Source organism: Pygocentrus nattereri, chromosome 22 (genome assembly GCF_015220715.1).
Source record: "Pygocentrus nattereri isolate fPygNat1 chromosome 22, fPygNat1.pri, whole genome shotgun sequence".
NCBI classification, from domain to species: domain Eukaryota; kingdom Metazoa; phylum Chordata; class Actinopteri; order Characiformes; family Serrasalmidae; genus Pygocentrus; species Pygocentrus nattereri.
The window spans coordinates 92723-117757 of NC_051232.1; the positions used below are offsets into that span (position 1 = coordinate 92723).

Sequence of the window (25035 nt, forward strand, 5' to 3'; positions counted from 1 at the left end):
AGCCTTGCCACCAAGGAGCTTCTTAACTACCTTAGCGACTTCGGCCTCAGTAATGGACAAGCCTATTCCCATGTCCCCAGACTCAGCCTCCTCACTGGAGAACGTGTCGGTGGGATTGAGAAGGTCCTCAAAGTATTCCTTCCACCGCCCAATGACGTCTTCAGTCGAAGTCAGCAGCACACCATCTCCACTATATACAGTGCTAGTGGCACACTGCTTTCCCCTTCTGAGTCGCCTGACGGTTTGCCAGAATCTTTTCGGAGCCGACTTAAAGTCACTTTCCAAGGCCTCACCAAACTCCTCCCATACACGGGTTTTTGCCTTGGCGACAACTGAAGCCACAGATCGCTTGGCCTGTCGATACCTGCCAGCTGCCTCTGGTGTCCCACAGGCCAACCATGTCCGGTAGGACTCCTTCAGCTTGACGGCATCTCTCACCTGGGGTGTCCACCACCGGGTTCGAGGATTACCGCCCCGACAGGCACCAACTACCTTACGGCCACAGCTACAGTCAGCCGCTTCAGCAATGGAGGAAAGGAACATGGCCCATTCTGAGTCAATGTCCCCCACCTCCCCCGATATCTGGTCAAAGTTCTGACGGAGGTGTGAGTTGAAGATCAGTCTGACAGGTTCTTCTGCTAGACGTTCCCAGCAAACCCTCACTATACGTTTGGGCTTGCCTGGTCTGACCGGTATCTTCCCCCACCACCTGATCCAACTCACCACCAGGTGGTGATCAGTTGACAGCTCAGCTCCTCTCTTTACCCGAGTGTCCAAAACACATGGCCGCAAGTCCGATGACACGACTACAAAGTCAATCATTGAACTGCGGCCTAGGGTGTCCTGGTGCCATGTGCACTTATGGACATCCTTGTGTTCGAACATGGTGTTCGTGATGAACAAACTGGGGTTTGCGCAGAAGTCCAAAAACTGAACACCACTCGGGTTCAGATCAGAGAGGCCATTCCTCCCAATCACACCCCTCCAGGTCTCACTGTCATTGCCCACGTGAGCGTTGAAGTCCCCCAGTAGGACAATAGAGTCTCCAGGAGGAGCACTTTCAAGCACCCTTCCCAAGGACTCTAAGAAGGCTGGGTACTCTGAACTGCTGTTCGGTGCATAAGCACAGACAACAGTCAGGACCCGTTCCCCAACCCGAAGGCGTAGGGAAGCTACCCTCTCGTCCACCGGAGAAAACCCCAACATACAGGCACCGAGTCGAGGGGCTATGAGAAAGCCCACACCTGCCCGCCGCCTCTCACCATGGGCAACTCCAGAAAAGAATAAAGTCCAGCCCCTCTCAAGGAGATTGGACCCAGAGCCCAAGCTGTGTGTTGAGGTGAGCCCGACTATATCTAGCCGGTATCTCTCAACCTCGCGCACCAACTCAGGCTCCTTCCCCGCCAGTGAGGTAACGTTCCAAGTTCCAAAAGCCAGTTTCAGCAACCGAGGATCAGAACGCCAAGGCCCACGCCTTCGGACACTGCCCGATCCACAACGCACCGAACCCCTACTACTGCCCCTCCCATTGGTGGTGGGTCGATGGGAGGGGGGACTCATGTAACTCCTTCGGGCTGGGCCCGGCTGGGCACCATGAGTAAATGCCCGGCCACCAGACGATCGCTGGCGAGCCCCTCCCCCAGGCCTGTCTCCAGGGTGGGGCCCCGGTAACCCTGTTCCGGGCAGGGTACACAAGTCCTGCTTTTGTGTCTTCATAGGGGTTATTATGGATCACACTTTGTCTGACCTGTCACCTAGGACCAGTTTGCCATGGGAGACCCTACCAGGAGCTTTTGCTCCAGACAACATAGTTCCTAAGATCATTCAAGCACGCAAACCCCTCCACCACGATAAGGTGGTGATCCAAGGAGAGGTATTAGTATTTCATTCATATATATATATATATATATATATATATATATATATATATATATATATATATATATATATATATATATATATATGTGTGTGTATGAATGAAATACTAATCCATCCATCCATCCATCCATCCATCCATCCATTTTCTAAGCCACTTCTCCGTCCGGGTCGCGGGGGGGAGCTGGAGCCTATCCCAGCAGATTGATATATATATATATATATATATATATATATATATATATATATATATATATATATATATATATATATATATATATATATGTATATGTATATGTATATATATATGTATATGTATATGTGTGTGTGTGTATGTATGTATGTATGTATGTTATGTAGGGGGTTCATGCTTCCTCAACTGGTTGGGGGTTGGGCTAGCTGTTTGTAGTTAAAGGTGTTAGCTAGCTAGCGAAGCCAAAGGAGCTTGGATTGTATTTGATGCAGAAATGCTAGGCTTAAATACAAAAGTACAGATCTAAAAATGACCTTATAATGACCAGCATGCATCAGACTTTCCTCAGTACAGGTTCACTGGACAGTTCAAAGGTATGGGGCTACGTAGCACCTAAGTGAGACGAGCTTTGGGGAAAATGCATTGAGGCGACTTCAGTGTAGGCCACTGCTGCAGCACCGAGAACCTTTGAGGTAGATAGAACTGCTCTGGTAGTGTAGAATGAACACTTATTAGTTGACATTGATTAATTAGTGCTTATACACCACAGGCAATCACAGCAAACGATGAATAGTGAAGTTGTCTTCAGCAAGTTAAACATTCGCTAATTTCAGGGAAATTAATCCAAATCAAGTGAAAGTCCAGAATATTTGTTGAACATCCCAGACAGAAACAATGCCATCGAGTTGTTCATCTGAAGTACCATGACCGTATCTATTTTATGCTTATGATAATCTCCACAAATCAGGAACTGATTAATACAGGATTCACTCGAAAGAGGCCCCGAATGTTCTGCTGTAACTCCAGAAGCATCTGAACCAAAAAAAAATCTGCGATCGGTTGCATCACATGCGATGCTGGAAGTGATATCCAATTTTTGCCAGACACATGAAGGGGTACGGGGGTCCACACCCGGAGGTCGCAAATGGAGATTAAACTGTCAGCCATTATGTACCCACCTCATCGCTCTGATGCAGAGGTGTCCCGCCTTGTTAGAAGCTCCATTGTACGTTGTTTGGTTCAGACTCTGTTATCTTGGTGAGTTATTACCAAATATCCGGGGCCTCTTTCTAGTGAATATCCCTGTATTTTATAGTAACTATGGACTTTTAAAATTTTGGCCACATAATTATAAAGAAATGACAGCTACACATTTCAGTAAATGCCCAACAGTACATGCCCAACAATATATTGACACCTTACCATCACAGCTTATGGTTGTTGGACGTCCCATTCTAAAACTATGGGCAGTAATATACACTATAGCAGCTCTAACCGCTGTGGGAATTTGTGTCCATTCGGTCTAAAGGTCATTTGTGAGGTCAGACACTGAAGCTGGACAAGGGGGTCTGGCTCACAATCTCTGTCCCAGTTCATCCTAAAGGTGTTCAGTGGGGTTGAGGTCAGGACTCTGTGAGGGCCACTGGAGTTCCTCCACACCAAACTGGTCACTCCACGTCTCTATGGAGCTGCTTTGTGCTCAGGCACTCAGTCCTGCTGGAACAGGAAAGGTTCTTCCCCAAACTGCTGACCCAAAGCTGGAAGCTTAACTGTGTAAAATGTCTTTGCTGTAGCTTCAACATCACCCACTGGAACTGAGAGCCCAAACCCTGAAAAACAGCCCAGTCCATCATCCCTCCTACTGTTATCCCTCCTCCACCAAACTCTACTGTTTATCCCTCCTCCACCAAGCTCTACTCTTTATCTGGCTGAAACACCTAATGTCAATAATAGGAGGGATGTCCAAATACTTTGTCACTTTTAATTGAGATCCCTTTCTTGGTAAAGCAGTTATTGGCAACACTGAGCAAACAAACCCCCAGAAGTCTTGCAAGACTAGTGGGTGCGAGTCCAAAGTCCTGCGGGTCAGGGACTGCTGCTGACACTCCAGTGGTCAATGGCTGGCTTTGTACAGTGGGAGAAATGTTAGGAAAACATCTGCACATGTCGGTGGGATCAGCATGTGAAGTTAGTGTAAAACTCCCAGGCTGGTCTCCTTGTGGCTGGGAGAGCGAGGCCAGTGAAGCGCCTGGAGGACGAAGCTTAGATCTCCTGACCTTATTTGGTGAGGCACAGTGAGTGACCAGAGTGGCGGAGCTCAACACACACATTCTGCTGCTCACTCTCGCTCTTGCTCTTTTCTTGCTCATACACTTCACTTATCTCTCCATTCTTCCCCTCTCTTTCCAGCATGTTCATGGTTTTTTGGAAGAATGAAATGTTTCCATGTTTTTTATTCACTTCAGGAAGTGAACACGACCTCTTAAGCCTCTACTCTTCCACCCAAACAAGCCTCTCTGCCTTTCATACCCGCTCTGTTTTTCATTCTCCTGCCTTGTTCTCTGTGTTGGCAGGATAGAAGGATTGAATGACTGAACCTTATTTATTACTGTGTAAGGATAGAGCAGCAAAGTAAACTCTGAGTGACATGCTGATTCATTAAATTCCTGCAGGCTTGATTGGTTTATTTCCTCAAGCGCTGTGGGGATCAGCCAATCAAAACAAGGGTCATTATTGAAACTCCCAAAAAACCTGAAGTATTTTGGTGGCTTTGGCTGTGTCGCTCACTGAAGCCCAAAAAATGTGTGGGAAGTTTTACTGGCACTTCTATTATTCACGTTTGTTTCAGACACATGCGAAGTGCTGGAATTCCGGATCTTGACTTGGAGGGGAATTCTCTATATGGCTGCTACTAAAGACCGACCTCGCTCCCCTAATCTAAACGCCTCTCTCTTTCTCGCTCTCTCTCTCTCTCTCTCCCCCCCCACCCTTCTCTCCCTCCCCAACCTCTCTCTCTTTCTGCCCCCCCACCCTTCTCTCTCCCTCCCCACCCTTCTCTCCCTCTCCCTCTCTCTCCCCACCCTTCTCTCTCCGCACTCTTCTCTCCCCCTCTCTTTCTCCCTCTTTCTCCCTCCCCACCCTTCTCTCCCCCTCCCTCTCTCTCCCCACCCTTCTCTCTCCCCACCCTTCTCTCTCCCCACTCTTCTCTCCCCCTCTCTCTTTCTCCCTCTCTCTGCCCCCCACCCTTCTGTCTGTCTCTCTCTCTCTCTCTCTCTCTCTCTCTCTCTCTCTCTCTCTCTCTCTCTCCCCCTGTCTCTCCTTCTCTCTCTCTCTCTCTCTCTCTCTCTCTCTCTCTCTCTCTCTCTCTCTCTCTCTCTCACCTGCATACGTTTATGTGCAGACAGGTTATAAACCAAGACGATTACAGCCGAGCATCTCTGCAGATTTGTGACACAAGCCTAAATCTTTTTGGGACTTTGCCTAAAGCCAGCAACACCCTGAGACGACTGCTTTAAGACAGACCAGAGAACAGAGGCTGATCACTGCGAAGAAATTTATTAGATACGGAATTAAATGACAGAGCAGAGAGAGAGAAAGAGAGTAAAATAAAGGGGCTTCACTTCAGCCCACCCTACAGACACAGCAGAGAGCGGTATATACGTGTGTGTCTGTTAGTTACCAGAAAGTCTGTAAATACAGGAATCATACCGTAAAAAGTCCAGAGAGGCGAAAAAAAGTCTATCAAAAAGAAAATCTTCAGTCCTGCAGTGAGGTAATGCGCTTCTCCAGTCCCAAAACAATGTTTGCTGTTGAATTTTTGCATAACGTTTTTTTACTGTTGTCGTCCAAATGTTTTTGGCACGTGGATGGTATGCATGGGTGAAATGAAAACGAAAGAAAAACCCAAAGCGATGAGTGAGTGAGCAAAGACAGACTTTATAAAGCAAGTCGAAATACGTGACCATACAAAAAAAACAAAAAGGAAATCAAGCTGGTGAAGCTTCTGAGAGCAAACGCAAACCAGACAAGTGCAAAAACTCAAATCACACACAACTAATGTGCTTAAGGTGCTTTAAAGATGTTCCATCACACATTTTGACACGCATCCATCACAAGCAGATGAAAAAGGAGTTTAACACAGTGAAGCGACACTGCGTGTGCAGGAAATACTGAGCTGTCCCCTTTAAACTCAGTGGCTCTGTTCACACCTGTGTTGGGTTTTACTTCACTTTCATTTACTTTGTTCTGCATAATTCTTGAGTCCGCACCCAGCACCTCATCTGGGGGAGGTACTCGTTGTCATCGGTTTGCTTTCACGTAAGCATTCCCTCCAAACCAACCTTTTTGCCTCTTTTAGTTATTTTTGTATTTCTGTGCTTTACTCCTCCCAGACTGGGTGTAGGACCGGCTCCATATTAGCATGATTACATGCGTTGACATTGTTTACAGTGTGTCCCACACTGGGAATTGCAGTCAGCTGTTGCAATTAGGATAGGCATGGATAATCCTGCACTGTTTCTGGGATGAACACATGGTTAAGAGCTGTAGATCTTGTTCCCTCACAAGACTGCTGCATAATTAGATTGAAGGAATGAATTGTTTGGAGTAACGACTAGCCTGTAAATGTGCATCATGATCATTTTCAAACCCCGTGCTGATGTTAATAGTGTCAAGCAATAATGGCTGCTGTTACAACAAACCTGCATCACTATAAGGAGCTTTTGTGTGTCTATGTAATGAACACATCTTTCTTAACCTGGGAATTATGAGGAATTTTGTTTCTCAGCCTTTCAGAGAACAAAAAGGTACTTGCAGCTCTGATGTATGTAGCTGTGAAAATCCTTAACATGTTGCACAACAGTGAATCATAATTTATCGCTTCTTGAATCTTTATCGCTAGACACTTTACACTACGTAATTACAAGACACAGTAATCACATTATGTATTGCCTTTCTTTGGACACATTGACCCCAACATTGTTGCAAAGTACAGGTGTAAGCAGGGTTCAATCTGGTCTGATAACTTTTGGTGGTGGTGCAACGTGTAGTGTGGAGGCTAATGTGTAGATGTTTCGTCATGGAATATGATCATAAGTGGCCACTGGAATCAGATTTGAGACCCAATGAAATGCCATACTATACGTCTGGCTGTCCACTCGCGATCACGTCGCCCAGGATGAATGCTAACACCAGGTGTGAACAGGGCCAGCATGACTTTTTGACAGAAGCAAAATCAAGCGCATTAGAAAACATATTCAACAGTTCTCTCTGAAGTCTGTTACATTGTGCATCATTTTAAAGTGAATTTTGTTACAATAACTCTCATCAAAGCCACATTGTGACAAAAAAGGTGTGAAGCATGACAAAAAGAGAAAAAGAGTGACAGAGAGGGGAAAACAAACTTTTGTCTTCATACAAGTTCATTTCACACGACAGTTTGCCCTTTAACATTTTCTTTACATTATAACTGGCAACCGATCTATGGACATTCAAACCAGCATGAATTGAACTTCAAAACCCAAGATATTCATAAAACTCTCTTCATAATATAATGAATTAGTCTAATGTCAGAAGGGTACCCAGAAATGCTGATCACAGGCCAAAATGCCAGCACCGTTTAACGTCCAGGACGTAGTAAGTCAAGGTGACCGGATTTGTGGTAGAATTGATGATGTTTTGAACCTGAGACGCTTCATTCAGGCCTATATGTACTTTGGACCCTGTTCAAATGCAGTCCAGCCCTTTCCTGAGACTCCAAAACCTGGGACATCACTGGGATGCATGTGTTCATACATGCCATTAAAATTCCGATAAACAGGACCAGCAACCAGAAATGCCTTCATTTCTAAATCATAGAGAAAAAAGAGTCCTGAAAAGGTTTCGCTGGTGGTTGCTAGGATATTGTAAGGTGGTTGATATGGTATTCCAGGCAATTGCTAGAATGTTACTAGGTGGTTGCTAGGGTATTGTAAGGTAGTTGCTATGATATTCCAGGCAGTTGTTGTGGTTTCCCTGGTGGTTGCTAGAATGTTGCAAGGTGGTTGCTCTGAATTCTATCATGGTTGCTAGGGTAGTGCTATGTGGTTGCTATTGTATTCCAGGTGGTTGCTATGGTACTTGAAGTGATTGTTAGGGAATGTGTAGTGGGGTTGCTCAGCAACTGCAAGAGCTGTCCATTGAGGCACAATATGTGGCAGATTGGAATTTGCTGAATTCTGAAACTGAGAGAAGGGCTGGAGTGCAGGGGGTTCTTGGACTAAAAGAGGACTTTTGAGGTCGTTGCTAGGGCATTGTAAGGCAGTTGCAATGGTATTCCAGGTGGTGGCTAGAATGATGCTAGTCATAGTTGCTGTGGTTTCTATCATGGTTGGCATTGCTATTTGGTTGTTATCGTATTCCAGGTAGTTGCTTTGGTATTCCAGGTGGTACTGGAAATAATTGCAAGGGAATGTTTAGTGGTTACTAGGCAACTGTTACGATGTGTCCATTGTGGCATAATTTGTGGTAGATTTGAATTATCTGAATGTTCTACCCACCCAATTCCTCACCCTGACAACAAGCTGACTTACACATTTTACAGAAGATACAAATACTTAATAGAAATCACTGAATAAAAGTCTTTAAGCTTGACGAATGAGTAATAAGCCTGTAGTTAAAGGGATTGAAGACTTGTGTTGAGGAAACCACATGCCCGGTCACCTTGACTTGCTGCTATTAAACAATTCAATGACCTGGACAGCTGAACACTTTCACAGGCATAATGCTTTTTAAAGTATTCTAATACAAATGCGTCGATTGCCATGTCCAAATAATACTTCATTCTGTTTACACCTCCATGGCGAGTAACGATACTGTTGTAAATAATTCCTCATTGCACATACATGGACATACCTTTTTAATAATTCGCCCAAATATGAGCAAAATCTCAGTTTTAACACAATATGTATGTGTTTTCACACAAAGGGGATGAATGTCAGACTAGCACAGGTTCTTATTGCTTTTACGCAAAATCTTTCAATTAAAGTCAAAAATCCCAGAAATCCACTTACGAACTTTTGCTATATGGTCTTTCAGCAATCTAACTCTACAAACGTGCGCACACACACACACACACACTTCCTCAGACACTAAACGACTCTGTTGCCATCAATTATTTTTCTTCTCTGAAAATTTCCTACCCAGATCTCCCACAACTATTGCTTATCGGAAATGATTATCTCTAATAAATAAGATATTGTTATAAAGCAGGTAAATACAGGTGTGAGCTGCTGAGCTTTAATCCAGGAAGCTGAACGTTCAAACAAACCTGAAACCGTTTTTTTTTCTGTTTTTATCAAATGACAAAAAGGAAAAAACTTCATTGTAGGAGTCTGTAGAGATGGCTAGTGAAAGCTAAAATTGTTTTTGCATGAGCGAACACACACACACACACACACACACACACACACACACACACACACACACACACTCAGGGTTGAGGTTCCACATTGGCCCTATACGGAAGGCATCGGAGTTGCTGTGGTTGTGCCGTAATCTTCGTTAAAGTGGCTTAACGTAGTTTCCTGGGAACGTTCCGAACATCCTGCTCCGCCGAGATGTTCCTAGGGTCAAAAAAGAAAAAGGAAAGGAAAGAGAGAAATGTTTAGAAGAAAACATCAGAACAGGCCTGGATGATAAAACAACTTCTCAAATGCAAACATATTTGTTTGAAAACTACCAACCAGAATGTACAGTGCAAGTAGTAGAGTGTGGTGGAGGAGGGGATAAACAGTAGAGTGTGGTGGAGGAGGGGATAAACAGTAGAGTGTGGTGGAGGAGGGGATAAACAGTAGAGTGTGGTGGAGGAGGGGATAAACAGTAGAGTGTGGTGGAGGAGGGGATAAACAGTAGAGTGTGGTGGAGGAGGGGATAAACAGTAGAGTGTGGTGGAGGAGGGATAAACAGTAGGAGGGATGATGGACTGGGCTGTTTTTCAGGGTTTGGGCTCTTGGTTCCAGTGAAGGGTGATGTTGATGCTACAGCACAAAGACATTTTACACAGTTAAGCTTCCAACTTTGGGTCGGCAGTTTGGGGAAGAGCCTTTCCTGCTCCAGCAGGCAGCTCCATAAAGACATGGAGTGACCAGTGTGGAGGAACTCCAGTGGCCCTCACAGAGTCCTGACCTCAACCCCACTGAACACCTTTGGGATGGTCTTTCAATTCTCACAGAAGCTCCTCAGAGCAGTGGTGGCTGTTTTTTTTTTTTTTTTTTTTTTTTTTTTTTTTTCTTTTTTTTTTTCCATTTCTGACAGGGCTGGGCAGCAGCTGGGCTAGCTCTCCGCTAATGTGCAGTTTTTTGTCTGTGTTATTGAGTAATTTGTACGTTTCACCTACTTTTTGTCCACAATGTGCAACACTGTGTACAACTGGCGAACATTACTGGACATTGGAAAACGGTGTACGGACTTAACGTTCAGCCTGCTGTTTCTCGACCCCACGCTGCCTATTGTTCGCTCCAGAGCCCCTGAGGCAAACGCTGCTTCACCTCCAACCGGAAGACGTCGTCGATGGGCAACATCTGTCACTGGTTTCATCAAGAAGTGTGTAGATGATGTGACTCAAATCAGACGTATCCGCACACTTCCAAACCAAATACCATGGATGAACAGTGAAGTCCAGTCTGCTGAAAGAGCGTGAAGCAGCCTTTAAATCTGGCAACAGCAAGGAGCTCAAAGCTGCCAGACACAACCTAAAGGCTGGCATCAAGGATGCAGAGCACAAGTACAGCACACAAATTACCGCCCACTTCAACACCAACTCGGACCCCCGACATATGTGGCAAAGGATTCAAGCAATTGCGGACCACAAGAACAAAGTTAGGGCTCCATTAACCACAGATGCCTCCCTCCCTGCTGAACTCTAACTTTTACGCACGCTTTGAAAGCACTGCTCAGTCTGAACGTGCTAACACTGCCCTGCCCCTCTCCACAGAGGAGCCCCCACCTGCACCGCTCACACTGACCACTGTAGAGGTGAGGAAAGCACTGTCCCGGAAAGCAGGAGGCCCTGATGCCATTCCAGGGCGCGTCCTGAAAGCATGTGCCAATCAGATGGCTGACACCTTCACAGACATTTCCTGCCTGCTTCAAAGCCACAACCATCATCCCCATCCCAAAGAAAACCACCATCTCAAGCATGAGTGACTACCGCCCCATTGCTCTCACACCCATAGTCATGAAGTGCTTCGAGAGACTGATCCTCACTCACTTAAAGAGGAGTCTTACTAGTACCCTGGAACCCCACCAGTTTGCCTACCGGTCAAACAGATCTACTGAGGACGCAGCCTCTCTGGCAATGCACACTGCACTCAACCACCTGGAAGGAACTAACACCTATGTTAGAATGCTGTTCATCGACTTCAGCTCCGCCTTTAACACCATCATCCCCTCCCGACTCGTCTCCAAGCTCAACACACTTGGAATAAGTCACACCCTGTGCAGCTGGATTATGGACTTCCTCACCTGCAGACCCCAATGTGTTAGGATGGGTGAACACACCTCCCCCTCCCTCACACTCAGCACAGGCTGTCCACAAGGCTGTGTCCTCTCACCAATGCTCTACACACTGTACACCTACAACTGCACTCCAAAACAGCTCCAACACTTTCAATAAATTTCCAGATGACACCACAATCATAGGCAGTATCACCAACAACGATGAAGGACCGTATAGAAAGGAAGTCAAGCTCCTCACAGAGTGGTGTGCTGCCATCAACCTCTCCCAAATTTCAGTACAATCGGAGACGGGAAGTCATTCAGTGTGGTTTGATGTGCTGTAAGTCCATACCTGGTGAGCAGAGTTTCTGGCCCTGCTCCTGGAGATCTACTCTCTGGCCCAGTTTAAATCCCACACTGATCTTCTGACTGGTCTGAATATCAGAGCCAGCTGTGTTAGATTAGAGCTGGAGCTCTGCAGGAGAGGAAATCTCCAGGAGCTGTGAGGAGAAGCCACAACAGCAATTACTCAGCTCCTCTGTGTGATTATAGCACTGTGTGTTACACAAGCATCATCAACCATGCTGACGATATCTCCAACTATCCACTAGGGGGCACTGGATGTCAACAGGCTCGTACTAAACTACCGTCATCCGACTAAAACGGGTGAAGTTTGGTGAAACTGGCCACTTTATTAGAAACGCCCACCTTGTGCTTCCGCTCACTGGCCACTTTATCAGAAACACCCACCTTGTGCTTCCGCTCACTGGCCACTTTTTCAGAAACACCCACCTTGTGCTTCCGCTCACTGGCCACTTTATCAGAAACACCCACCTTGTGCTTCCACTAACTGGCCACTTAATTAGAAACGGCTACATTACAGCTCCACCACACAGGTGAATGGTTACAGAGACTGTAGCTCATCTATTGCTACTGATCAATTTCCATTAATCACTGGTCAGTTCCTGACCACGACACTGCTGTTGTGGTGTTGGGATATTGACACGTCAGAGGACCACCGCCCAAAAATGTCCAGACAAGATCTGCCCTGTGGGATCTGCGCTGAAGAGGGTCTGTGTCAAACTAACTGTGCCCCAGTGAGGTGGAGGAGCTCATAATAAAGGGGCCAGTGAGTGTGTGCAAATGATGACAGGTCACACACCTACGAACCAGCCGTCATCACATTTCTCTGTCACGTCGATCACGTCACCTTCACGCAGCTCCAGCTCGTCCTCGTTCCGGGGCACATAGTTGTACACAGCCTGGAACCTGCATACAGGGGGCAGCATCATATATGTGACATCATTACCCCTGTAGAGCGCAGCAGGTAGGAACGAGGACAGAACCTGATTTTCTAACCCCTTAAAGCCCAGGCTTTTACACACTAAGGCTCATTATTCAGCAGCTACAGAGACGTTGGGGTAAACTGGCTGAGCTGTCCTGGGCCTGTGGGCATGTCTGTGTCCCAGTAATTCATTACGCAGATCATCAGACTGTAAATACTGCGTTTTATATTAAAGGCACAGCTGGCAAAGCAAACTTCCACTGCTGTGCCAATCTGTAGTTCGCATGTACGACATTGTGTCATTCACTGGTTGTTCTAGGTTTAATGGGGAATTCCCTTTCAGCCTTTGAAATGGTGGTGATAGGAACCAGGGGTCGCCAAGACTACAACACAAATATAGACACTTTATTTACCATCCAGTCCAGATCGCTTTAATGTCCTGTCACATGTTTGAGGAGGTCACTTACGGTTCTCCGGCTCCATGGAGGGAATCCTGCATCATCCTCTGAGACACAGAGAGAGAGAGAGAGAGAGAGAGAGAGAGAGAGAGAGAGAGAGAGAGAGAGAGAGAGAGACAAAGAAAGAGAGAGAAAGACAAAGACAGAGAGGCAGAGACAGAGAGAGAGAGAGACGCAGAGAGAGGGAGGCAGATAGAGAGAGAGATTAACTTAATCTTAATCTGTTTTCATGGTCTGGGAATGTTTCAGAATGAAATGTGTCACTCCTCAATACTTGATTTCACAGTCCATCACGTATCTAGAACTTCAAGAAGGTCTGGACTGGTTTTTATCACTGAATAGGTCCAAATCAAAATCTGTTCGATTTCACCGTCACTTCTTTATTACATTGGTGACGTGTTAGGCTCTCAGTGCTGCTCCTGAAGTCCTGACCAATAGGAGAGCTCGCTCGCTCATAAACAGCCAGTCTGGAGGTTTTTCAGTCCACCCATTGCCTGTCAACTGGAGCTTAATAGTGAAAGAAGAGCATCACCACAAATAGAAGCTGCTCATAAACAAATAAAAACGAGCTAAAAACGGCAGAAACGTGTTTTTATCTCAGCGAGAGCTTTGGAAAGCAGCCAAGCCACAGTTTTCAGTACACAGATCAGGATTCCTGTGAGCGAGGGAGATGGGCCCTTTAATGCTGATGAACCTGCGCTTTGCCTGCTAACGCGATGCTCATGCTGAGCTGCTTCACATCCTCATGCAGCACATTTCACACGGTTACTCAGATCCCCTCAAACTCGAGCACCACTCAGCCAGACCACTGCACACGCTAGAGAGAGGGGGGCTCCGGGATGACTGGGAGGGGGGAATGGACGGATGAGTGGGGGGGTCATCAGGGAGACTGGGAGAGAGGGGGAGGGGATCACCAGGGAGACTGGGAGAGAGGGGGAACGGACGGATGAGTGGAGGGGGGGTCATCCGGGAGACTGGGAGAGAGGGGTAAATGGACGGATGAGTGGAGGGGGGGGTCGTCGGGGAGACTGGGAGAGAGGGGGGAATGGACGGATGAGTGGAGGGGGGGTCGTCGGGGAGACTGGGAGAGAGGGGGGAATGGACGGATGAGTGGAGGGGGGGGTCGTCAGGGAGACTGGGAGAGAGGGGGGAATGGACGGATGAGTGGGGGGGGTCGTCAGGGAGACTGGGAGAGAGGGGGGAATGGACGGATGAGTGGGGGGGGTCATCAGAGAGACTGGGAGAGAGGGGGAGGGGATCACCGGGGAGACTGGGAGAGAGGGGGAGGGGATCAACGGAGAGACTGGGAGAGAGGGGGAATGGACGGATGAGTGGGGGGGGTCATCAGGGAGACTGGGGGAGAGGGGGAATGGATGGATGAGTGGAGGGGGGATCATCGGGGAGACTGGGAGCAATGGACGGATGAGTGGAGGGGGGATCATTGGGGAGACTGGGAGAGAGTGGGAGAGAGGGGGAAATGGACGGATGAGTGAAGAGGGGATCATCGGGGAGACTGGGAGAGAGGGGGGAATGGACGGATGAGTGGAGGGGGGATCACCAGAGACTGGGAGAAAGGGGGAAGTGGAGGGGGGATCATCGGGGAGACTGGGAGAGAGGGGGGAATGGACGGATGAGTGGAGGGGGGATCATCGGGGAGACTGGGAGAGAGGGGGCAATGGACGGATGAGTGGAGGGGGGATCATCGGGGAGACTGGGAGAGAGGGGGCAATGGACGGATGAGTGGAGGGGGGATCATTGGGGAGACTGGGAGAGAGTGGAGAGAGTGGGAGAGAGGGGGAATGGACGGATGAGTGTTGGGGGCAGATCACCGGAAAGGCTGGGAGAGAGGGGGAAATGAACGGATGAGTGGAGAGGGGATCATCGGGGAGACTGGGAGAGAGGGGGGAATGGACGGATGAGTGGAGTTGGGAGCACCGGGGAGACTGGGGGAGAGGGGGAATGGACGGATGAGTGGGAGGGGATCACCGGAGAGACTGGGGGAGAGGGGTAAATGGACGGATGAGTGGAGGGGGGGGGGGGGTCATTGGGGAGACTGGGAGAGAGTGGAGAGAGTGGGAGAGAGGGGGAATGGACGGATGAGTGTTGGGGGCAGATCACCGGAAAGGCTGGGAGAGAGGGGGAAATGAACGGATGAGTGGAGAGGGGATCATCGGGGAGACTGGGAGAGAGGGGGGAATGGACGGATGAGTGAAGAGGGGATCATCGGGGAGACTGGGAGAGAGGGGGGAATGGACGGATGAGTGGAGGGGGGATCACCAGAGACTGGGAGAAAGGGGGAAGTGGAGGGGGGATCATCGGGGAGACTGGGAGAGAGGGGGGAATGGACGGATGAGTGGAGGGGGGATCATCGGGGAGACTGGGAGAGAGGGGGCAATGGACGGATGAGTGGAGGGGGGATCATCGGGGAGACTGGGAGAGAGGGGGCAATGGACGGATGAGTGGAGGGGGGATCATTGGGGAGACTGGGAGAGAGTGGAGAGAGTGGGAGAGAGGGGGAATGGACGGATGAGTGTTGGGGGCAGATCACCGGAAAGGCTGGGAGAGAGGGGGAAATGAACGGATGAGTGGAGAGGGGATCATCGGGGAGACTGGGAGAGAGGGGGGAATGGACGGATGAGTGGAGTTGGGAGCACCGGGGAGACTGGGGGAGAGGGGGAATGGACGGATGAGTGGGAGGGGATCACCGGAGAGACTGGGGGAGAGGGGTAAATGGACGGATGAGTGGAGGGGGGGGGGGATCATTGGGGAGACTGGGAGAGAGTGGAGAGAGTGGGAGAGAGGGGGAATGGACGGATGAGTGTTGGGGGCAGATCACCGGAAAGGCTGGGAGAGAGGGGGAAATGAACGGATGAGTGGAGAGGGGATCATCGGGGAGACTGGGAGAGAGGGGGGAATGGACGGATGAGTGGAGTTGGGAGCACCGGGGAGACTGGGGGAGAGGGGGAATGGACGGATGAGTGGGAGGGGATCACCGGAGAGACTGGGGGAGAGGGGTAAATGGACGGATGAGTGGAGGGGGGGGGTCATCCGGGAGACTGGGGGAAAGGGGTAAATGGACGGAGGAGTGGGAGCAGATCACCGGAGAGACTGGGAGAGAGGGGGAAGTGGAGGGGGGATCATCGGGGAGACTGGGGGAGATTGGGGGAGAGGGGGAATGACGGATGAGTGGGAGGGGATCACCGGCGAGACTGGGAGAGAGGGGGAAGTGGAGGGGGGATCATCGGGGAGACTGGGAGAGAGGGGGGAATGACGGATGAGTGGGAGGGGATCACCGGCGAGACTGGGAGAGAGGGGGAAGTGGAGGGGGGATCATCGGGGAGACTGGGAGAGAGGGGGGAATGGACGGATGAGTGGAGGGGGGATCATCGGGGAGACTGGGAGAGAGGGGGCAATGGACAGATGAGTGGAGGGGGGATCATCGGGGAGACTGGGAGAGAGGGGGCAATGGATGGATGAGTGGAGGGGGGATCATTGGGGAGACTGGGAGAGAGGGGGAAGTGGAGGGGGGATCATCGGGGGGATCATCGGGGAGACTGGGAGAGAGGGGGGAATGGACGGATGAGTGGAGGGGGGATCATCGGGGAGACTGAGAGAAAGGGGGAAGTGGAGGGGGGATCATCGGGGAGACTGGGAGAGAGGGGGGAATGGACGGATGAGTGGAGGGGGGATCATTGGGGAGACTGGGAGAAAGGGGGAAGTGGAGGGGGGATCATCGGGGAGACTGGGAGAGAGGGGGAATGGACGGATGAGTGTTGGGGGCAGATCACCGGAAAGACTGGGAGAGAGGGGGAAATGGACGGATGAGTGAAGAGGGGATCATCGGAGAGACTGGGAGAGAGGGGGGAATGGACGGATGAGTGGAGGGGGGATCATCGGGGAGACTGGGAGAGAGGGGGCAATGGATGGATGAGTGGAGGGGGGATCATTGGGGAGACTGGGAGAGAGTGGAGAGCGTGGGAGAGAGGGGGAATGGACGGATGAGTGTTGGGGGCAGATCACCGGAAAGGCTGGGAGAGAGGGGGAAATGAACGGATGAGTGGAGGGGGGATCATCGGGGAGACTGGGACAGAGGGGGCAATGGACGGATGAGTGGAGGGGGGATCATCGGGGAGACTGGGACAGAGGGGGCAATGGACGGATGAGTGGAGGGGGGATCATCGGGGAGACTGGGAGAGAGGGGGCAATGGATGGATGAGTGGAGGGGGGATCATTGGGGAGACTGGGAGAAAGGGGGAAGTGGAGGGGGGATCATCGGGGAGACTGGGAGAGAGGGGGAATGGACGGATGAGTGTTGGGGGCAGATCATCGGAAAGACTGGGAGAGAGGGGGAAATGGACGGATGAGTGAAGAGGGGATCATCGGAGAGACTGGGAGAGAGGGGGGAATGGACGGATGAGTGGAGGGGGGATCATCGGGGAGACTGGGAGAGAGGGGGCAATGGATGGATGAGTGGAGGGGGGATCATTGGGGAGACTGGGAGAGAGTGGAGAGCGTGGGAGAGAGGGGGAATGGACGGATGAGTGTTGGGGGCAGATCACCGGAAAGGCTGGGAGAGAGGGGGAAATGAACGGATGAGTGGAGGGGGGGGTCGTCGGGGAGACTGGGAGAGAGGGGGGAATGGACGGATGAGTGGGGGGGATCACCGGAGAGACTGGGGGAGAGGGGTAAATGGACGGATGAGTGGAGGGAGGGGGTCATCCGGGAGACTGGGGGAAAGGGGTAAATGGACGGATGAGTGGGAGCGGATCACCGGAGACACTGGGAGAGAGGGGGAAGTGGATGGGGGATCATCGGGGAGACAGGGGGAGACTGGGGGAGAGGGGGAATGACGGATGAGTGGGAGGGGATCACCGGAGAGACTGGGAGAGAGGGGGAAGTGGAGGGGTGATCATCGGGGAGACTGGGAGAGAGGGGGGAATGGACGGATGAGTGGAGGGGGGCTCATCGGGGAGACTGGGAGAGAGGGGGGAATGACGGATGAGTGGGAGGGGATCACCGGAGAGACTGGGAGAGAGGGGGAAGTGGAGGGGGGATCATCGGGGAGACTGGGAGAGAGGGGGGAATGGACGGATGAGTGGAGGGGGGATCATCGGGGAGACTGGGAGAGAGGGGGGAATGGACGGATGAGTGGAGGGGGGAGCACCGGGGAGACTGGGAGAGAGGGGGGAATGGACGGATGAGTGGAGGGGGGAGCACCGGGGAGACTGGGAGAGAGGGGGAATGGATGGATGAGTGGGAGGGGATCACCGGAGAGACTGGGAGAGAGGGGGAAGTGGAGGGGGGATCATCCGGGGAGACTGTGAGAGAGGGGGGAATGGACGGATGAGTGGAGGGGGGATCATCGGGGAGACTGGGAGAGAGGGGGCAATGGACGGATGAGTGGAGGGGGGAGCACCGGGGAGACTGAAAGAGAGGGGGCAATGGACGGATGAGTGGAGGGGGGAGCACTGGGGAGACTGGGGCAGAGGGGGAATGGATGGATGAGTGGAAGGGGATCACCGGGGAGACTGGGAGAGAGGGGGGAATGGACGGATGAGTGGAGGGGGGATCATCGGGGAGACTGGGAGAGAGGGGGGAATGGACGGATGAGTGGAGGGGGGATCATCGGGGAGACTGGGAGAGAGGGGGGAATGGACGGATGAGTGGAGGGGGGATCATCGGGGAGACTGGGGGAGACTGGGGCAGAGGGGGAATGGATGGATGAGTGGAAGGGGATCACCGGGGAGACTGGGAGAGAGGGGGGAATGGACGGATGAGTGGAGGGGGGATCATCGGGGAGACTGGGAGAGAGGGGGGAATGGACGGATGAGTGGAGGGGGGATCATTGGGGAGACTGGGGGAGACTGGGGCAGAGGGGGAATGGATGGATGAGTGGAAGGGGATCACCGGGGAGACTGGGAGAGAGGGGGGAATGGACGGATGAGTGGAGGGGGGATCATCGGGGAGACTGGGAGAGAGGGGGGAATGGACGGATGAGTGGAGGGGGGATCATTGGGGAGACTGGGGGAGACTGGGAGAGAGGGGGGAATGGACGGATGAGTGGAGGGGGGAGCACCGGGGAGACTGGGAGAGAGGGGGGAATGGACGGATGAGTGGAGGGGGGAGCACCGGGGAGACTGGGAGAGAGGGGGGAATGGACGGATGAGTGGAGGGGGGATCATCGGGGAGACTGGGAGAGAGGGGGGAATGGACGGATGAGTGGAGGGGGGAATGGACGGATGAGTGGAGGGGGGAGCACCGGGGAGACTGGGAGAGAGGGGGGAATGGACGGATGAGTGGAGGGGGGAGCACCGGGGAGACTGGGAGAGAGGGGGGAATGGACGGATGAGTGGAGGGGGGAGCACCGGGGAGACTGGGAGAGAGGGGGGAATGGACGGATGAGTGGAGGGGGGAATGGACGGATGAGTGGAGGGGGGAGCACCGGGGAGACTGGGAGAGAGGGGGGAATGGACGGATGAGTGGAGGGGGGAGCACCGGGGAGACTGGGAGAGAGGGGGGAATGGACGGATGAGTGGAGGGGGGAATGGACGGATGAGTGGAGGGGGGAGCACCGGGGAGACTGGGAGAGAGGGGGGAGCACCGGGGAGACTGGGAGAGAGGGGGGAATGGACGGATGAGTGGAGGGGGGAGCACCGGGGAGACTGGGAGAGAGGGGGGAATGGACGGATGAGTGGAGGGGGGAGCACCGGGGAGACTGGGAGAGAGGGGGGAATGGACGGATGAGTGGAGGGGGGAGCACCGGGGAGACTGGGAGACTGGGAGAGAGGGGGGAATGGACGGATGAGTGGAGGGGGGAGCACCGGGGAGACTGGGAGAGAGGGGGGAATGGACAGATGAGTGGAGGGGGGAGCACCGGGGAGACTGGGAGAGAGGGGGGAATGGACGGATGAGTGGAGGGGGGAGCACCGGGGAGACTGGGAGAGAGGGGGGAATGGACGGATGAGTGGAGGGGGGAGCACCGGGGAGACTGGGAGAGAGGGGGGAATGGACGGATGAGTGGAGGGGGGAGCACCGGGGAGACTGGGAGAGAGGGGGGAATGGACGGATGAGTGGAGGGGGGAGCACCGGGGCGACTGGGAGAGAGGGGGGAATGGACGGATGAGTGGAGGGGGGAGCACCGGGGAGACTGGGAGAGAGGGGGGAATGGACGGATGAGTGGAGGGGGGAGCACCGGGGAGACTGGGAGAGAGGGGGGAATGGACGGATGAGTGGAGGGGGGAGCACCGGGGAGACTGGGAGAGAGGGGGGAATGGACGGATGAGTGGAGGGGGGAGCACCGGGGAGACTGGGAGAGAGGGGGGAATGGAAGGATGAGTGGAGGGGGGAGCACCGGGGAGACTGGGAGAGAGGGGGGAATGGACGGATGAGTGGAGGGGGGAGCACCGGGGAGACTGGGAGAGAGGGGGGAATGGACGGATGAGTGGAGGGGGGAGCACCGGGGAGACTGGGAGAGAGGGGGGAATGGACGGATGAGTGGAGGGGGGAGCACCGGGGAGACTGGGAGAGAGGGGGGAATGGACGGATGAGTGGAGGGGGGAGCACCGGGGAGACTGGGAGAGAGGGGGGAATGGACGGATGAGTGGAGGGGGGATCACCGGGGAGACTGGGAGAGAGGGGGGAATGGACGGATGAGTGGAGGGGGGAGCACCGGGGAGACTGGGAGAGAGGGGGGAATGGACGGATGAGTGGAGGGGGGAGCACCGGGGAGACTGGGAGAGAGGGGTGAATGGACGGATGAGTGGAGGGGGGATCATCGGGGAGACTGGGAGAGAGGGGGCAATGGACGGATGAGTGGAGGGGGGAGCACCGGGGAGACTGGGAGAGAGGGGGAATGGACGGATGAGTGGGAGGGGATCACCGGAGAGACTGGGAGAGAGGGGGGAATGGACGGATGAGTGGAGGGGGGATCATCGGGGAGACTGGGAGAGAGGGGGCAATGGACGGATGAGTGGAGGGGGGAGCACCGGGGAGACTGAAAGAGAGGGGGCAATGGACGGATGAGTGGAGGGGGGAGCACCGGAGAGACTGTGAGAGAGGGGTAAATGGATGGATGAGTGGAGGGGGGGATCCTCGGGGAGACTGGGGGAGAGGGGGAATGGACGGTTGAGTGGGAGGGGATCACCGGAGAGACTGGGAGAGAGGGGGAAGTGGAGGGGGATCATCGGGGAGACTGGGAGAGAGGGGGGAATGGACGGATGAGTGGAGGGGGGGATCCTCGGGGAGACTGGGGGAGAGGGGTAAATGGATGGATGAGTGGAGGGGGGGATCCTCGGGGAGACTGGGGGAGAGGGGGAATGGACGGTTGAGTGGGAGGGGATCACCGGAGAGACTGGGAGAGAGGGGGAAGTGGAGGGGGATCATCGGGGAGACTGGGAGAGAGGGGGGAATGGACGGATGAGTGGAGGGGGGGATCCTCGGGGAGACTGGGGGAGAGGGGGAATGGACGGTTGAGTGGGAGGGGATCACCGGAGAGACTGGGAGAGAGGGGGAAGTGGAGGGGGATCATCGGGGAGACTGGGAGAGAGGGGGGATGTGGAGGGGGATGATCGGGGAGACCGGGAGAGAGGGGGGAATGGACGGATGAGTGGAGGGGGGATGATCGGGGAGACCGGGAGAGAGGGGGGAATGGACGGATGAGTGGAGGGGGGATGATCGGGGAGACCGGGAGAGAGGGGGGAATGGACGGATGAGTGGAGGGGGGATCATCGGGGAGACCGGGAGAGAGGGGGGAATGGACGGATGACTGGAGGGGGGATGATCGGGGAGACTGGGAGAGAGGGGGGAATGGACGGATGAGTGGAGGGGGGAGCACCGGGGAGACTGGGAGAGAGGGGGAATGGACGGATGAGTGGGAGGGGATCACCGGAGAGACTGGGAGAGAGGGGGAAGTGGAGGGGGGGATCATCCGGGGAGACTGTGAGAGAGGGGGGAATGGACGGATGAGTGGAGGGGGGATCATCGGGGAGACTGGGAGAGAGGGGGCAATGGACGGATGAGTGGAGGGGGGAGCACCGGGGAGACTGGGGCAGAGGGGGAATGGATGGATGAGTGGAAGGGGATCACCGGAGAGACTGTGAGAGAGGGGTAAATGGATGGATGAGTGGAGGGGGGGATCCTCGGGGAGACTGGGGGAGAGGGGGAATGGACGGTTGAGTGGGAGGGGATCACCGGAGAGACTGGGAGAGAGGGGGAAGTGGAGGGGGATCATCGGGGAGACTGGGAGAGAGGGGGGAATGGACGGATGAGTGGAGGGGGGGATCCTCGGGGAGACTGGGGGAGAGGGGGAATGGACGGTTGAGTGGGAGGGGATCACCGGAGAGACTGGGAGAGAGGGGGAAGTGGAGGGGGATCACCGGGGAGACTGGGAGAGAGGGGGGATGTGGAGGGGGATCATCGGGGAGACTGGGAGAGAGGGGGGAATGGACGGATGAGTGGAGGGGGGATGATCGGGGAGACCGGGAGAGAGGGGGGAATGGACGGATGAGTGGAGGGGGGATCATCGGGGAGACCGGGAGAGAGGGGGGAATGGACGGATGAGTGGAGGGGGGATGATCGGGGAGACCGGGAGAGAGGGGGGAATGGACGGATGAGTGGAGGGGGGATGATCGGGGAGACCGGGAGAGAGGGGGGAATGGACGGATGAGTGGAGGGGGGATCATCGGGGAGACCGGGAGAGAGGGGGGAATGGACGGATGACTGGAGGGGGGATGATCGGGGAGACTGGGAGAGAGGGGGGAATGGACGGATGAGTGGAGGGGGGAGCACCGGGGAGACTGGGAGAGAGGGGGAATGGACGGATGAGTGGGAGGGGATCACCGGAGAGACTGGGAGAGAGGGGGAAGTGGAGGGGGGGATCATCCGGGGAGACTGTGAGAGAGGGGGGAATGGACGGATGAGTGGAGGGGGGATCATCGGGGAGACTGGGAGAGAGGGGGCAATGGACGGATGAGTGGAGGGGGGAGCACCGGGGAGACTGAAAGAGAGGGGGCAATGGACGGATGAGTGGAGGGGGGAGCACTGGGGAGACTGGGGCAGAGGGGGAATGGATGGATGAGTGGAAGGGGATCACCGGAGAGACTGTGAGAGAGGGGTAAATGGATGGATGAGTGGAGGGGGGGATCCTCGGGGAGACTGGGGGAGAGGGGGAATGGACGGTTGAGTGGGAGGGGATCACCGGAGAGACTGGGAGAGAGGGGGAAGTGGAGGGGGATCATCGGGGAGACTTGGAGAGAGGGGGGGGAATGGACGGATGAGTGGAGGGGGGGATCCTCGGGGAGACTGGGGGAGAGGGGGAATGGACGGTTGAGTGGGAGGGGATCACCGGAGAGACTGGGAGAGAGGGGGAAGTGGAGGGGGATCATCGGGGAGACTGGGAGAGAGGGGGGATGTGGAGGGGGATCATCGGGGAGACTGGGAGAGAGGGGGGAATGGACGGATGAGTGGAGGGGGGATGATCGGGGAGACCGGGAGAGAGGGGGGAATGGACGGATGAGTGGAGGGGGGATGATCGGGGAGACCGGGAGAGAGGGGGGAATGGACGGATGAGTGGAGGGGGGATGATCGGGGAGACCGGGAGAGAGGGGGGAATGGACGGATGAGTGGAGGGGGGATCATCGGGGAGACCGGGAGAGAGGGGGGAATGGACGGATGACTGGAGGGGGGATGATCGGGGAGACTGGGAGAGAGGGGGGAATGGACGGATGAGTGGAGGGGGGATCATCGGGGAGACTGGGAGAGAGGGGGCAATGGACGGATGAGTGGAGGGGGGAGCACCGGGGAGACTGAAAGAGAGGGGGCAATGGACGGATGAGTGGAGGGGGGAGCACTGGGGAGACTGGGGCAGAGGGGGAATGGATGGATGAGTGGAAGGGGATCACCGGAGAGACTGTGAGAGAGGGGTAAATGGATGGATGAGTGGAGGGGGGGATCCTCGGGGAGACTGGGGGAGAGGGGGAATGGACGGATGAGTGGGAGGGGATCACCGGAGAGACTGGGAGAGAGGGGGAAGTGGAGGGGGATCATCGGGGAGACTGGGAGAGAGGGGGGAATGGACGGATGAGTGGAGGGGGGGATCCTCGGGGAGACTGGGGGAGAGGGGGAATGGACGGTTGAGTGGGAGGGGATCACCGGAGAGACTGGGAGAGAGGGGGAAGTGGAGGGGGATCATCGGGGAGACTGGGAGAGAGGGGGGATGTGGAGGGGGATCATCGGGGAGACTGGGAGAGAGGGGGGAATGGACGGATGAGTGGAGGGGGGATGATCGGGGAGACTGGGAGAGAGGGGGCAATGGACGGATGAGTGGAGGGGGGATCATCGGGGAGACCGGGAGAGAGGGGGCAATGGACGGATGAGTGGAGGGGGGATCATCGGGGAGACCGGGAGAGAGGGGGTAATGGACGGATGAGTGGAGGGGGGATCATCGGGGAGACCGGGAGAGAGGGGGGAATGGACGGATGAGTGGAGGGGGGATCATCGGGGAGACTGGGAGAGAGGGGGCAATGGACGGATGAGTGGAGGGGGGATCATCGGAGAGACTGGGAGAGAGGGGGGAATGGACGGATGAGTGGAGAGGGGATCCTCGGGGAGACTGGGGGAGAGGGGGAATGGACGGTTGAGTGGGAGGGGATCACCGGAGAGACTGGGAGAGAGGGGGAAGTGGAGGGGGATCATCGGGGAGACTGGGAGAGAGGGGGGATGTGGAGGGGGATCATCGGGGAGACTGGGAGAGAGGGGGGAATGGACGGATGAGTGGAGGGGGGATGATCGGGGAGACTGGGAGAGAGGGGGCAATGGACGGATGAGTGGAGGGGGGATCATCGGGGAGACCGGGAGAGAGGGGGCAATGGACGGATGAGTGGAGGGGGGATCATCGGGGAGACCGGGAGAGAGGGGGTAATGGACGGATGAGTGGAGGGGGGATCATCGGGGAGACCGGGAGAGAGGGGGGA

The 25035-nt window shown here is 54.2% G+C and overlaps 1 protein-coding gene across 11 annotated transcripts in view; it reads right to left on the reverse strand.

The window, feature by feature from the left end:
• Positions 1-5388: 5388 nt before the first annotated feature.
• sorbs2a (sorbin and SH3 domain containing 2a) overlaps positions 5389-25035 on the reverse strand; it is a 156247-nt gene continuing 136600 nt past the window's right edge. For 10 of the 11 annotated variants that reach the window (XM_017686421.2, XM_037532850.1, XM_037532848.1 and 7 more), the window contains 3 exons: positions 13076-13113; positions 12486-12592; positions 5389-9450 (listed from right to left, as the gene is read on the reverse strand). In XM_017686421.2, coding sequence (XP_017541910.1) covers positions 9389-9450; positions 12486-12592; positions 13076-13113 — 207 coding nt within the window. In that variant the 3' untranslated portion in view covers positions 5389-9388. The remainder of the gene's footprint in view (positions 9451-12485; positions 12593-13075; positions 13114-25035) is intronic. The other variant, XM_037532846.1, reaches the window with a different exon arrangement.